The sequence below is a fragment of the Cebus imitator genome, unplaced genomic scaffold (assembly GCF_001604975.1).
Source record: "Cebus imitator isolate Cc_AM_T3 unplaced genomic scaffold, Cebus_imitator-1.0 Scaffold196, whole genome shotgun sequence".
Lineage (NCBI taxonomy): Eukaryota > Metazoa > Chordata > Mammalia > Primates > Cebidae > Cebus > Cebus imitator.
Window position 1 is genome coordinate 3,094,793 of NW_016107511.1, and position 13,320 is coordinate 3,108,112.

Consider the following 13,320-nt stretch of genomic DNA (forward strand, 5'->3'; position numbering starts at 1 on the left):
TTTGAGACAGAGTCTCACTTTATCGCCAGGCTGAAGTGGTGCAGTGGGGCGATCCCGGCTCACTGCAACTTCCGTTTTCCGGTTTCAAGCAATTCTCCGGCCTCAGCCTCCCGAGTAGCTGGGACTACAGGCACGTACCACCAAGCCCGGCTGATTTTTTGTACGTATTTTTAGTAGAGACGGGGTTTCACCATATTGACCAGGACGGTCTCCACCTCTTGACCTCGTGATCCGCCCGTCTTAGCCCCCTAAAGTGCTGGGATTACAGGCGTGAGCCACCGCGCCCGGCCTTTTTTTTTTTGTTTTTTAACTACTACTTTTGGTTTCTTAGTTTATTTTTAACATTACTTTGGGCAGTAGCCCTATTAAAAGTGCTTTGTACTTTCCAAATTATTTTCATATAGATTATATGCGATTCTCACAATAACCATATGTGCTAAGGTAAGATAGGCATTTTTTTAAAAAAAGGAAAAATAGGGCTGAGCACTTGTAGTCCCAGCATTTTGGGAGGCAAAGGTGGGCGAATCACTTGAGCCCACAAGTTCAAGGCAAGTCTGGGCAACATGGCGAAACCTCATCTCTACAAAAAATACAAAAATGAGCCACACCTCCTGATGTGCAGCTGTAGACCCAGTTCCTTGGGGGGATAAAGTGGGAGGATCATTTGAGCCTGGGAGCTTGAGGCTGCAGTGACCTGTGATCATACCACTCCAGCCTGGGTTACAGAGCAAAACCCTGTGTCTAAAAAATAAATTAAAAAAATTAGAAAATAAAAATAGAATGGGGCCTTTTCAGAAAAATTACTTTGGCTCATAATTAGGGAATTCCCAAGAGATTGCCCAAGAGAGGATAGTTACTGACAGACTTCTTGGGTTAATTGTATGTGTACGACTTTTAAATGTGTCTTAATTATTATGATGAGATAACCTTTTCAATAATCAAAAGAGCTGGGTATGTCTGGTTACCCAGACCCAACTGATTTTAGCAGCAAACATTCACCTTTGATAATAACTTCTCTTTGAACTGTTTACAGAGAAGGAAACTGAGTTTAATGGCAAAGCTGTTGACTGTTACCCAGGGAAACTAACTCCTGTCTGGTGTTCTTTCTGTTGCACCAGTAGTTGCATGTCCAAGGGTGGCTGAAGCTTCCTATTGAAGCATTCTTAAGCAAGTCTTTCACAGGCTTTCTGTTGCATCTTTCTACTGTGTAAATAGGGGCATTAGGAGAAATGTAATCTTTGAATACTGCCCAGCCAGTTTCTGCTTGGTAACATGCCCTGAGCCCCTCAATGAATGCCAGCAAACAAATTAGATCCACAGTGTATTTGACATGCATATCTTTTCCCCAAACAAAATTCAAATTTCACAAACACAAACTGAGTCATTTCCCAAATGTTTGTATATGAATGGAAGTTTTTGTCCTGTTCTTCTGTAACCAACACCATAAAACTTCTGAAGGTCCTTGATGCATTTATTGTACAATGTTAATCCAAAACAAAACTTTATTCTGACTAAACATGTAGCTATAGAGAGATACCAAACTCATTTTTGTTGATCGGTACAACATGTTTGTACCAACCAGATCTTAAAAATGTGTAAAGGAGTGCCATGCTATAAAGACCTTATTACAGTTGTAAACACCAGTGCAGCTGTTACAAATCTAGCAAAACCTCAGGTTAAACAATTTCACATTTACTGAAGATGACATTCCAGGCCCAGTTTTCATAACATAAACACTCTAGGACATGCCTTTGAAATGAGTGGGATCATCATTAATATTAATGCCTCTGAATTCAAGGCTGAGAAGCCATTTCTTTTCAAGCTTTATTTTCACTCCTAATTTTGGAATAAAATATACTTTTAGCCTGAAGTATGGCATGTCTTCTCACAGCCCGAAAACGTTTGATCCTGTTGCTTTTCAATTGTAGGGATGCAAAAATACAGTATAAATCTTTTATTCTTTACGGTCATTTAACTTAAATGAGTTTGTTAGAATTAAAGTTGGCAAAAATTAACTATTAATGGAATCCAATTGCATTGTTCAATTAAAAAATAAGATGTTAAAAATAGTTGCTGTTTTAAGGATTGTATTAGTGTGACATTTTAGAATGCTGTATTTAAGGAAATAATTTTATTCTAAGTGATTTGAGGCACACTTTTTGTGGTCTTGTGTTTCGTCGAGACAAGATAGGGCAAGCATTCAAAACCTGTGCCAGTCTTAATCGATTTTTTTTTTTTCTTCTTAGTTTCCACTTAGTGGGACATCTGGTAAGATATCACTTTGACTATTTGGCCATATAGTCATTTCTAAAGCTACTTTCTGTGCCTTGATTTCCAATTAAGTCTTATGTGATGTTTGCCAAATTTAAGAGTATGTAAGGGTCCACTGGAAGCTCTGAGTAACTGGGCTTTGGCCTAATTCTTGTGCATGGCCGTACGTGTAGGGTTCTTTTGTTTTGTTTGCTTGTTTATTGGTAACTGAATTAAAAAATTCATTTGCCTTTACTGAATTTTTTTTTTTGTTGGACTTTCGGGGAAATCTCTAAATTGGATAATAGAGCAATTAAATGACTGTAAGGTATCCTCAATGCTCCATTGAAGAAGAGACAGCATTTATCAAAAGAAGACAGTTGAATTTCTTTTGTTTAAACTTGCTTTTGAAATTCTGTTAATTTTCTGATGAAAATTGAAGCCAACCATTGTCAAGTACCAGGTTGTAACCTAAAGTTGGTAACTGTGGAAACACATGGTTGATATGGTAATATCTTTTTCAGAGGAACTTTGGCTATTTTGATCAATGTAAAGGACACAACAGACTGCATCTATTTGCCTTCACCTCTGCTTTATTTCTTCTGTTTTCCTTTTTTTTTTTTCTTTTTGAGATGGAGTCTTGTTGTCTTGCCCAGGCTGGAATACAGGGGCACGATCTTGGCTCACTGCAGCCCCTGCCTCTTGGGTTCAAACGATTCTTGTGCCTCAGCCTTCCAAGTAGCTGGGATTATAGGTGCACAGCCTGCCTATTTTTCTTTTTCTTTTTAGTAGAGACAGGGTTTCCCCATGTTGCCCAGGTCGGTCTTGAACTCCTGGGCTCAAGTGGTCTCCCACTTTGGCCTCCCAAAGTATTGGGATTACAGGCGTGAGCCACCACTCCTGGCCTCTTAAAAAAAAATTAAAGAGGTTGTGGAGGTTTCTTTGAATTCTTTTGGTATTTTAAAAAATGTTATATTTTGAGAAGAAAACCTGGGCAATTGAAAGTTTTAACCTGTTTAAAAACTTTTTTGCAGTTGCCCTGGAATTTTCTGACACTGTGATTCATCCTTCTATCCTTTCTTGATATTGGGTCTTCTGTTTACTATATTTTCTTTCTTGGTTTTCTCCTTCCTCTTGGTGTGGAGCAGATGCTCTGGTATCTTCCTAAAGCAGAATGTGTGGGAGGTAAATTATTTCTAATCACTGCGTGTAGAATGTGTCATCATTCTAGTCACATTTGATTGATAGTTTGGATATAGAATTCCAGATTGGAAATTATTTTCCTTTAGAATTGTGAGGCATTATTTCATTTCCTTCTACCTTCGTGTGTTTTTACAATTTCATGATGATGTGCCTTCTGTGGATCTCTTCTCGTTCCTTTTCTTGGGCACTTGGTCAGCCCTTTCAATCTGGAAACTCCCATCTTTTAGTTCTAAGAACATTTTTGTTGATTGTATCTTCCCTTTTATATTGGAACTCATTACAGGAAAACTAGTTAAGGAAGAGTAGAGGGTTGTGTTATGGACTGAATTGTGTCCACCCCTCCCCCATTCATATGTTGAAGCTGAAGCTGTAACCCCCAATGGGACTGTATTTGGAGATAGGGCCTTTAGGGAGGTATTAAGGTTAAACAGAGTCATAAGGGTGGGTCTTACAGGACTGGTGGACTTACAAAAAGAGGTCGAGGGAGATCCCTCCCCACATGAGCACAAAGAAGAGGTCATGTGTGGACATAGGTAGCTGCCTACATACAGACCACGAAGAGGGCCCTCACCAGGAACCTGCTAGGCCAGGACCTTGATTGTGGACATTTCAGCCTCCAGAATTGTGAGAAAATAAATTTCTGTTATTTAAGCCACCTCATATGTGATATTTTGTTATGGCAGCCTAAACTGACTAAGACAGGTTGAGGTCAGGTTAGGACCTCAGCTTTATCAAAGTGAACTGCATGCGTTGCAAGATAATATGAACATGGTGCTGATGCACGTGTGTGTGTTTTCCTTTTTGACTGTTTTCTTTTTAAACTTGGCTCACTCATCTGCATACCACCCTTTGTGAGTTAGCACAAGTCATTAACCCAAGGTTCTAGATCTATGCTGACCAATGTCATAGTCAATAAGTACATTTGACTATCTAAATTTACATTAATTAAAATTAAATAAAATTCAAAATTCACTTCCTCAGATGCAGTAACCACATTGCATGTGTTCAGAAGCCACATGTGGCTGGTGCCTGCAGTATTGGATGGACAGACAGAGCTAGAACCTTTCCATTCTTGCAGAAAGTCTGGCTGTAGAACCCTGTTCTAGATACTTGCCTTACACCTCTCCCTTCCCCGTTTTTTTGTCCAGTGGGTGTGAACTTTTATTTTGAGATCGATTGTCGCTCTGTCGCCCAGGCTGGAGTGCAGTGGCTGCAATCTCCGCCTCCCAGGTTCAAGCAATTCTCCTGCCTCAGCCTCCCAAGTAGCTGGGATTACAGGTGTGCACCACCACGCCAGGCTAATTTTTGTCTTTTTAAGTAGATACCAGGTTTCACCATGTTGGTCAGGCTGGTTTCAAACCCCTGACCTCCTGATCCACCCACCTCAGCCTCCCGAAGTGCTGGGATTCCAGGTGTGAGCCATCGCGCCTGGCTTGTGTGAACTTTTTTAGGCTCAAGCCATGCTTATAAATATAAGAATTTGTAGTGGACATGTTCAAGGTTTTAAAACAACATTAAGAAGTGAACAACCATTATAGTACAAACTCTGCCAAAGTGTCATATGCATACTGTGTCTATCACAGCGTCTGCAGTGATCATGCTATTCATTTGGCCATGCTTCTGCAGTATAGCCCTTAGAAGAGCTGTTTTCTACCCCTGCTGGGCTTTCTGATATGTTTGTAGAACAGAGAATTGCAGGAAGCAGGCCTTCATGTCTGAGCCCTGCTGATCTGGTTGCTTTGCTGAATGTTGCTGTGCTGTCTCCTAGAAGAGGCAGACAGGTGCTTTAGAAGGAACTGTCAGGACCCCACTGCTCGGCTGAGCGCTGCTGAGAATGAGGATTCACAGGCTGAGGGCGGGTCAGTGAAAACAGCCTACGTTCTGGAATTGCTTGGAACAGATTGTTTCCTGAGATGACAAAAAGTATAATTTTGGTCAGAAGGGTCACTGATCTCCCTGGAACCTACACCACTAGGCTGTGTCTAGGTGAGAGCTGTTCTCAAGAATCCTCAAAGCAGCTCTTTGAGGTAGGTACTGGTTCACTCCTGAAGAGAAGTGAAGTTGGCACTCAGAAATTTCACATCATTTGCCCTGGCTCACTGAATGAACTAGTGAATAGTGATGCCAGGTTCAGACTTTTCTGCTTTTCTTTAAAACTTGTGTTTTTTTACCAGAATGCAACTAGGCTTAGCCAGTGGCCCCTTCTCTCCACCATGCGGGATCACCTCTCCTAAAGCTGGGCTCTGGATTAAGGGGATTGTTTTGCAAATTCATCAAATTAAACACGTTTAATTCAGGGTAAAAACTGAATGATCTGGAAGATCTTTTTCATCTTATTTTAAAGGACGTTTATTTTTATTTCAATTTAATTGAAAAACACAGAAAAAAAATACAACAACAGCAAATCCCGGGCAGGGCATGGCTGCTCACGCCTGTAATCCCAGCACTTTGAATCGCTTGAGTCTAGAAGTTTGAGACCAGCCTGGTCAACATGGTACCACCTCAGCTCTACAGAAATTTAGAGAATTAGCTAGGCATGGTGGTGCATGCCTGTGGTCCCAGCTACTGGGGAGGCTGAGGTGGGAGGATCGCTTGGGCCCAGGAGGTCGAGGCTGCAGTGAGTAGAGACCATTTATGCCACTGCACTCCAGCCTGGGTGATAAAACAAGACCTTGTCTAAAAAAACAAAAAAACCCAGAACTAAAAAAACTAAAAAACCCCAACAGATCCCTCATAGCGCTAGCACTTATTTTGAAGACTTCCTTTACTTACATATAGAAATATTTTGTACAAAAATTTTATGATATAAATATTTTTCTGCAGCTTTCTTATTTAAGAATTTATAATGAATATCATTTTGAGTCAGTCAGGCATATTCTTTGTGCACTGCTAACTCCTCTGTTACTTTAAAAATGTGTGTGTGTTTTGATAGTTATTGTTATACTGACTTTAGCCACTTTTCATCATTTTAGCCTTTAGGTCTATTTTTTCTTTGTGTGGTCTTAACTGAGAAATAATTGCAAGTGAGGAACAAAGTCTTAAATTTGGTGGCACTCACCATGAAATAATTCCAGATGTTTGCCTTCCCTCTACATAGAAAAAGCCCACTCTGATGCTGTATTTGTTCTGCTCCTCCTGTCTTATTTCTCTTTCATTTCATTTAACTTTAACCTCAATACCAGACTTGTTTTGTGCAGTCCTTGGCCTGCTGCGGAGATGTCTTTGCCACTGGCTCTCTCTCCAGCCCCCAGTCGCTGATGTGTCTCTTGGCAGCGAGTGTAAATGATGGTGGTCCTCTCATCCTGACGTGGGAGCACCCCAAGTCAGCAGTAATATTTGGTATAACAAGTACCAGGGTGGGATAACCACATATCCCTGGACTGGGATTTTAAAATTGTCAGCTGTCCTGTCATTTGTGGTTTAGAGATCAACTTGAGCGAGAAATTGAATTTATTTCTTACAGACTTCTTTTTTTTGGTTATCATCTAACATTGCCTTATCAGGTATTTTGTAATGTATTTTATTCCTTTTTATTATTTTTGGCTTGAATTTTCCTTTTAGTCTTTTACTTTGATCATTCTTATTTTCTCCTCCTCGTTTAGAATTCCTCAGACTTCTTCCCTTTTCTTAATTAACCTTGTCCTTACCAGATTTCCTCCTTAAATTTCATGATACAGTTTTTCAGTGGATGGGGATAGAAGGCTGAGTTGAGGAAGCTGTGAGTATATTTGCTACTTGCTGATTTTTAAATATAAAACAAGATATTAAGGAACTTATTTCCTTTTTGATTCCCTATATTTGGGAGACCATAGAATTGGCTGACCACTAATATCAAGTGGCTTTTGTGTGCAGACCCTTACAAAGAAATGACTAATAAAGTCCCTGCTTCTAGGAGTTCATGATGCATAGTGGGAGAAAAGACCAGCCCATGTAGACAGTGTCAGAAAAATATACCAGCAAAGGTAAACTAAGCTGATAGTAAAAAAGTGTGACTTCTGTGACACATACATTGTCAGTGAATGATGGATAAAAATGGACAGACTTTGAGAAGGAGGTGAGTTTTGAGTATACAGAGATACATTGTGTGTGTGTGTGTGTGTGTGTTTGAAACAGGGTCTCGCTCTGTCTCCTTGGCTGGAGTGCAGTGACATGAACATGGCTCACTGTGGCCTTGACCTTCCAGGCTCAACCAGTTCTCCCACCTCAGCCTCCCATGTAGCTAGAACCACAGGCATGTGACACCATGCCTGGCTAAGTTTTTGATGTTTTGTAGAGCTGAGGTCTCACTATATTGCCCAGGCTGGTCTCTAACTCCTGGACTCAAGTGATCCTCCGTCCTCAGCCTCCCAAAGTGCTGGGATTACAGGTGTGAGCCACTGCAGGGCCACAGAGATACAGTATATTTGTGATACTGTTAGTAACTTTTATTTGACAGAGGGTTAAGTATTGACTAGGGGATAAAGCCTATTCTGGATCTCAGAAAACAAGGTTTTGTTCCCAAAAGGCAATTAGATGTAGATAACAGTTTCAGTACTGAATTGGGTTCCTTTTTGCTAAAATGTAGTTTACATGTGGGTATCCAGCAATAGAGTCAGTATTAGTGAAGAAATAATATGTCTGTGACATACAGATGAACCACATACAATTTCTTAAAATAATGCGTTCTTCATTTTTGGTGAAATCCTAGATGAAACTGGAAAAATTCCAAGTTTTATTGTTGCTCATTACAAATTACAGGGATTTGGATATTGTGTAGTTAAAAGTTCAGTAGATTTTGGAAACTAGTTATTAATTGACCTCAGTTCTGCACAGTTTTGTTGCTTTGCAAGAGTACCCTTAAGGCTCAAATAAAGTTAAAAGTAGGATAAATGGTATGTCAGACTAAAATTGTATTTTTTGTCTGTCAGCACTTAAATAGAACAACAAACTAGCTTAAGAACATGACTGCAATTTAGAATCTTAAAACCACATATACCATAGTATTTTTAAAGCCTGGAACCAAAAAGTAGAATCATCGTGTTTTATAGCACTTTGAAATTCTGTGTGATGTTACTCTATGTCTGTGCTGTCCTGATATGGCTTTTGGGTTGTGTTTGGGGCACAAAAATGATTTCTTGTGTTTGTATGTTGCTTGGCTGCACAGATGGTATCCGCTTCAAATCTACTACATAAAACTAGAACAATGATTTTGCCAGTTTGTTTTGACTGATTTTTATTTATTTTGGATGGCTGTAGTCTTTGTGAAGATGGCAGACTAAACTTAGAAATGACAGCCAAGAACAGGATGGGTGGGCTACAGGTCTGCCGATTTACCTCAGCAGAATTTGTGCCAGTTCTCCCTCAGTACAAGATTTTTCTTCAATTGAATCTCCACAGGCCACTTGAGACATCCATCACTCCTGTCTTTGACCCAGTCCTTTTCTCATCCTCCCTGGGTTATCTTATCCGTTTCCATGGCTTTAGTTACTGTCTCTCTGTTGATGTTTCTACATCCGTGTTTTCAGCTCAGGTCTGTTTCCTAACCTCATCTTCACATACCCACTGCTTTTTGGGACTTCTTCATTTAGGTGCCCCAGGTCTCTCATACTCACTGTGCCCTAAGCTGAGCCTATCTTTTTTTTTTTTTTTAATCTGGTATGAAAGGCTCAGGGAGACAATTCTTTTTATTGTCAAGGACCAAGAAACAAAGTGTAGAAATACTATACACAGTGGTCATGAGCTACAAGATAGGAGTGGGGTGGAGGGGAGACGCGGTAACACACGGCATTATTCGGAACGAGCTCCAGCTCTTCATTCTAACACTTGAACCAAGGACAGACAGCCGTCCTTTTTCAGTAAGGCTGCAGCAGAATGCAGATGTGACTCATATCAGCTCCCACAGGGCAGGCTGCGCAAGAGGCTGTTGTAAGCTGGCTTTGGGAGCCCCCATCTCAAACACAGAGTGGATGCTGAAGGTGGTCCCTGGCCGCTGCTGGTCCCGGCTCGCTAGGTTCTGGGCATGTCTTGATTCTCAATAATCAGCTTGTCAGTTGAATACAGTTGGCCAGTGTGTACCTGTCGACGAATTATTCCAAGGTCTCTCTTGGCTTTATTCAACAGTGTTTGAATTTCTACAGGATCCTTTACATTTTTATTTTCTCTGAAGGCATCTCTTATCCTCCTGACAGCATACGTTCTGCAATTGTAGGCGCTGAAACGCTTGCTTTCTCTCAGCATAGCCCGGTATAGCTCTAACACTTGTGCGCGGCTGGAGGCTGTCATTTTGGAAAGAAAAAAACAAACGAGTCCCCAGCCTATCTTTTTATCCAAGTTGTTCCTACTCCTTTGTTTCCCCTTTCAGTGTATGGTAGTATAACACACCTAGTTCTCTAATCAGAAACTTGAGCGACATCCTTACCTCCTTTCTATTCCTTTTTTACTATGTTCAGTCTAACCACTGGGTACTGTGTGTTCTCCCTGATAAGCATCTCTTATCTGGGTGCCTTTCTCTATTTCTTCATGCCACTAGACTAGGTCTCAGTCTACCCTGGTGGTCCATTTTCTATATGGGTTGTGTGATATTTCTGAAAAACAAATCTGATTATATTACTTTCATGCTAAAAATCCTCGAGTGACTTCCCGTTGCTCTTAGGATAAACTCCAGAGCCCTTAACCTGTTTTGTAAAGTCCTTTTAAATCTACCTATTACTTGCTTGAGCAGGGTGACAGTCTTGGTAAAATTTACTTTTATAGCCAGAAGTCCCCCTCACACTTATCATGATGCTTTCTTTTCTTGTCAGAAGCAAGAAATTTTATTTTGACATGTTTCCCAATAGTAAACCACACTCAGATCTGTGTGTCCATTTTCCAAAAAATACATTATACATATTTCTACAAAGGGAGAAAACCTGCAATAGTTGTCAGGTTCTTTTGAGAAATCCTTTTGTAGAAGTTATGCTTGGTGTTGTTTTAATGTTTTTATTACAAAGTAGAGAGAGCCTGTCTGATGAATCTTAACGCACATAAAGTAATGGAGGTGATTAGATATCACTATAGCCTTTCCTTTCTCTCCAGAAGAGGTAGTAAGAGTCAGCATCTGCTCACTTGGAAGCACTTGCCCAAACATGCCAACAGGAGTTGTGGGTATCTGTGTCTTCTTCTAAGAAAGTGGGTTTCCTGAAAGTCTTTGGAAAGGAAGGAAGACAGGGAGGGAGAGAGGAAGGGAAGAGAGTAAGCAGGTGGGCCAGTCACCAGCAGAGGGATAAAAAAATGGTGAGATCAAAATATGAAAGCACCAGTAGAGTAATCCTTTGGCTGACCTCTATCTCTAGATACCCTAAAATTGTTTATCTCCATTATTAAAAAAGAAGTCAATGTAGGTGCCTAAAAAAAGGAGGCCTCCCTGATCTGGGCAGGATTCTAAATAATTGCCTTTTGTATTATTAGTCCACACTTTGCTGAACAGCCTACTGTTCCCCTGGTGAGCCCCCACATATGGTTCAGGTCTGTCAGGTCTCTTTCTGGAAACCTTCCTCAACACCCCAAGTCTGCATTAAGGGCTCCACTTAGTCTCCTGTAGCGTGTAACGCTTCTCACTCTGCAGTGTTAGTTTGTATTTTAAGTCCAGTGACTATGACTAATGTTATTGTTTGAAATAAAAGAGATTTTAAGAGTTTCTTCAAGAGCATTGACTAGAGTCCTGAGACATTTCTTCATTCTTGAATATATGAAAGCCATGAGTTGCCTTTGAATTTCATTACAATTTTGAAAATTTTTAGAGATATCAAAGATATTCTGTGGATGAGAGCTAGCCTGCTTCAATCCACTTGTGACTATCTTGAGTGTGAATGTCAGTGTTCATGTTTGATGTTCTTTATTTTGGTGAATACTCCTGGTGTAAAGCCAGCCCAATCTTGTCACAACATGACCTGTGTTTGTTTGGCTAACTGAATACACTCTACCTGCTTTTTCTCCATTTTCTGTCTTTACATCCAAATTCCTACACTTGAAATATTCTAATCCACTAGATACTGAAACCCTGTTGGAAAATTCAAATTAATTACCCTTAGGTTAAAAAAAAGCACCTAACAAAGCTTTGTGGATTTGGCATGGGAACTTAACAATTAAAAAACTTTTGAAATAAAACTCACATATTTATTTTAAAAAACAACATATTTATTTTCAAATCTGTTGAGTTTTCCACCTACTTCTTCAAAGTCTTCTTTGGCATCCAAAGACATGATATTTGAGGATGTCTCTTTACTATTTTCCAGGCAATAAAGCCTCTTGTTACATTAAATTAGTGTGTCTAGGTTGTGATCCTTAGTCATTTTAAATTGGAGTGTGATAGAGAGGTTTTAATATATTGTGCAGTAGATCCTTGATATTTTCAAATTTAACAATAGTTTGTTTTGATTTTTAAAATCACTTTATTGAGATATGATTGATATATAAAAAATTGTACATATTTAATGTATACAACTCAATGAGTTTGAGAATACTTAATGAGTTTAGGGATAAGTATATGCCCATGAAGTTATCACCGCCATCAAGGCTGTAAACATAGCTATCACCTACCAAAGCTCCCCCTGCCTCCTTTGTTATTATTTTCTGTGTGTCGTAAGAACACTTAATATAAGCTCTACTCTTTTAGCTCATTTTTACTATACAACACAATATTGTTAGCCGTAAGTGTGAAAGATGACTATTTTTTTGTGATATGGTTTTTAAATATTATACTCACGTGCATTTCTTCAAGGTTCAGTTGTGTGGTTTTTCAGCTGTTGCTCCAGCCACTGGATATGCAAATACTCAATGATTGTGTAAAAACCATACCTGTTAATTTATATATACTGCCACTGGCAGGAGACAGATAGATAGTGCCGTTTATTAGAATTATATGTGCTTCTGAGCATTATTTCCTAACCAGATATTTTAAAGGTTCAGAAAAAAAAAATTTAAGTCTGATCCTTATGTAGTAATTCTGAAAAACTCTAGAAAACAGAGTAATAAAGTATAAAAGCAGAAACTATAAATTGAAATGATACTCTTCTTATTATCATTATTTCTAGAGACAGGGTCTTGCTCTTTTGTCTAGGCTAGAGTGCAGCAGCATGATACATAGCTCACTGCAGCCTTAAACTTGTGGGCTCAAGCAACCCTCCCTCCTAAACCTCCCAAGCAGCTAGGAATACAGGTGTGCACCACCACACCTGGCTAATTTTTGTTTGTTTTTTTTTGTGAAGATGGGGTCACTGTGTTGCCTGGGCTGGTCTCAGAATTCCTGGGCTCAGGTGATCCTCCCACCTCAGCCTCCCTAAGTGCTGGGGTTACACGCTTGCAATGTCAAGCCTGGCCTGAAATGAGAATCTTAAAGGGAACAGAAAACAGTGAACAAAAAGAAGAGTCATTGGAAATTAAAAAAAAAAAAAAGAATGAAGTGAAAAGCCCTACGTCTGATCAAATAGAAGCACTGGATTCAGGTATCAACAAACTAATCAAGATGGAAGAGCGTAGGAAATTTCCTATGTTGTGCCCTGGCAGGAGCTTGGTAACCAAGATACCGGGCCAGACGAAACATGTTGAATGCATGAGCCAAGTGCTGGGATTTAGTTGACCTATAAGAACAAATAAGAAGAAATCGTGTAAATCTATGTAAAACACAAAACCATGGACACTTGTATTAACGTATAGCTTGTGAATAGAATTTGCATCAGTGCATGCTATGTTTAAGTCACAGTCAAAGCCTATTCAAAGAATAGCGTAGTGGTTTTTATTTATTTATTTTTTTGAGACGGAGTTTCGCTCTTGTTACCCAGGCTGGAGTACAATGGCGCAATCTCGGCTCACCGCAACCTCCGCCTCCTGGGTTCAGGCAATTCTCCTGCC

At 39.8% G+C, this 13,320-nt stretch overlaps 2 protein-coding genes across 6 annotated transcripts in view; one reads left to right on the forward strand and one right to left on the reverse strand.

Moving 5' to 3' along the window:
• The window catches only part of FANCC (FA complementation group C), a 238,045-nt gene that overhangs the window by 10,664 nt on the left and 214,061 nt on the right, over positions 1-13,320 (forward strand). The gene's annotated exons all lie outside the window — the stretch shown is intronic.
• On the reverse strand, positions 9,091-9,735 carry LOC119473939 (LYR motif-containing protein 4-like). Its single transcript, XM_037745256.1, has one exon. The coding sequence runs from the start codon at positions 9,712-9,714 to the stop codon at positions 9,439-9,441; it is 276 nt and encodes a 91-aa protein (XP_037601184.1). The 5' UTR covers positions 9,715-9,735; the 3' UTR covers positions 9,091-9,438.

Bases quoted from the DNA above. Each gene is read 5' to 3' on its own strand.
- LOC119473939 (XM_037745256.1), bottom strand. From the start codon at position 9,714: ATGACAGCCTCCAGCCGCGCACAAGTGTTAGAGCTATACCGGGCTATG.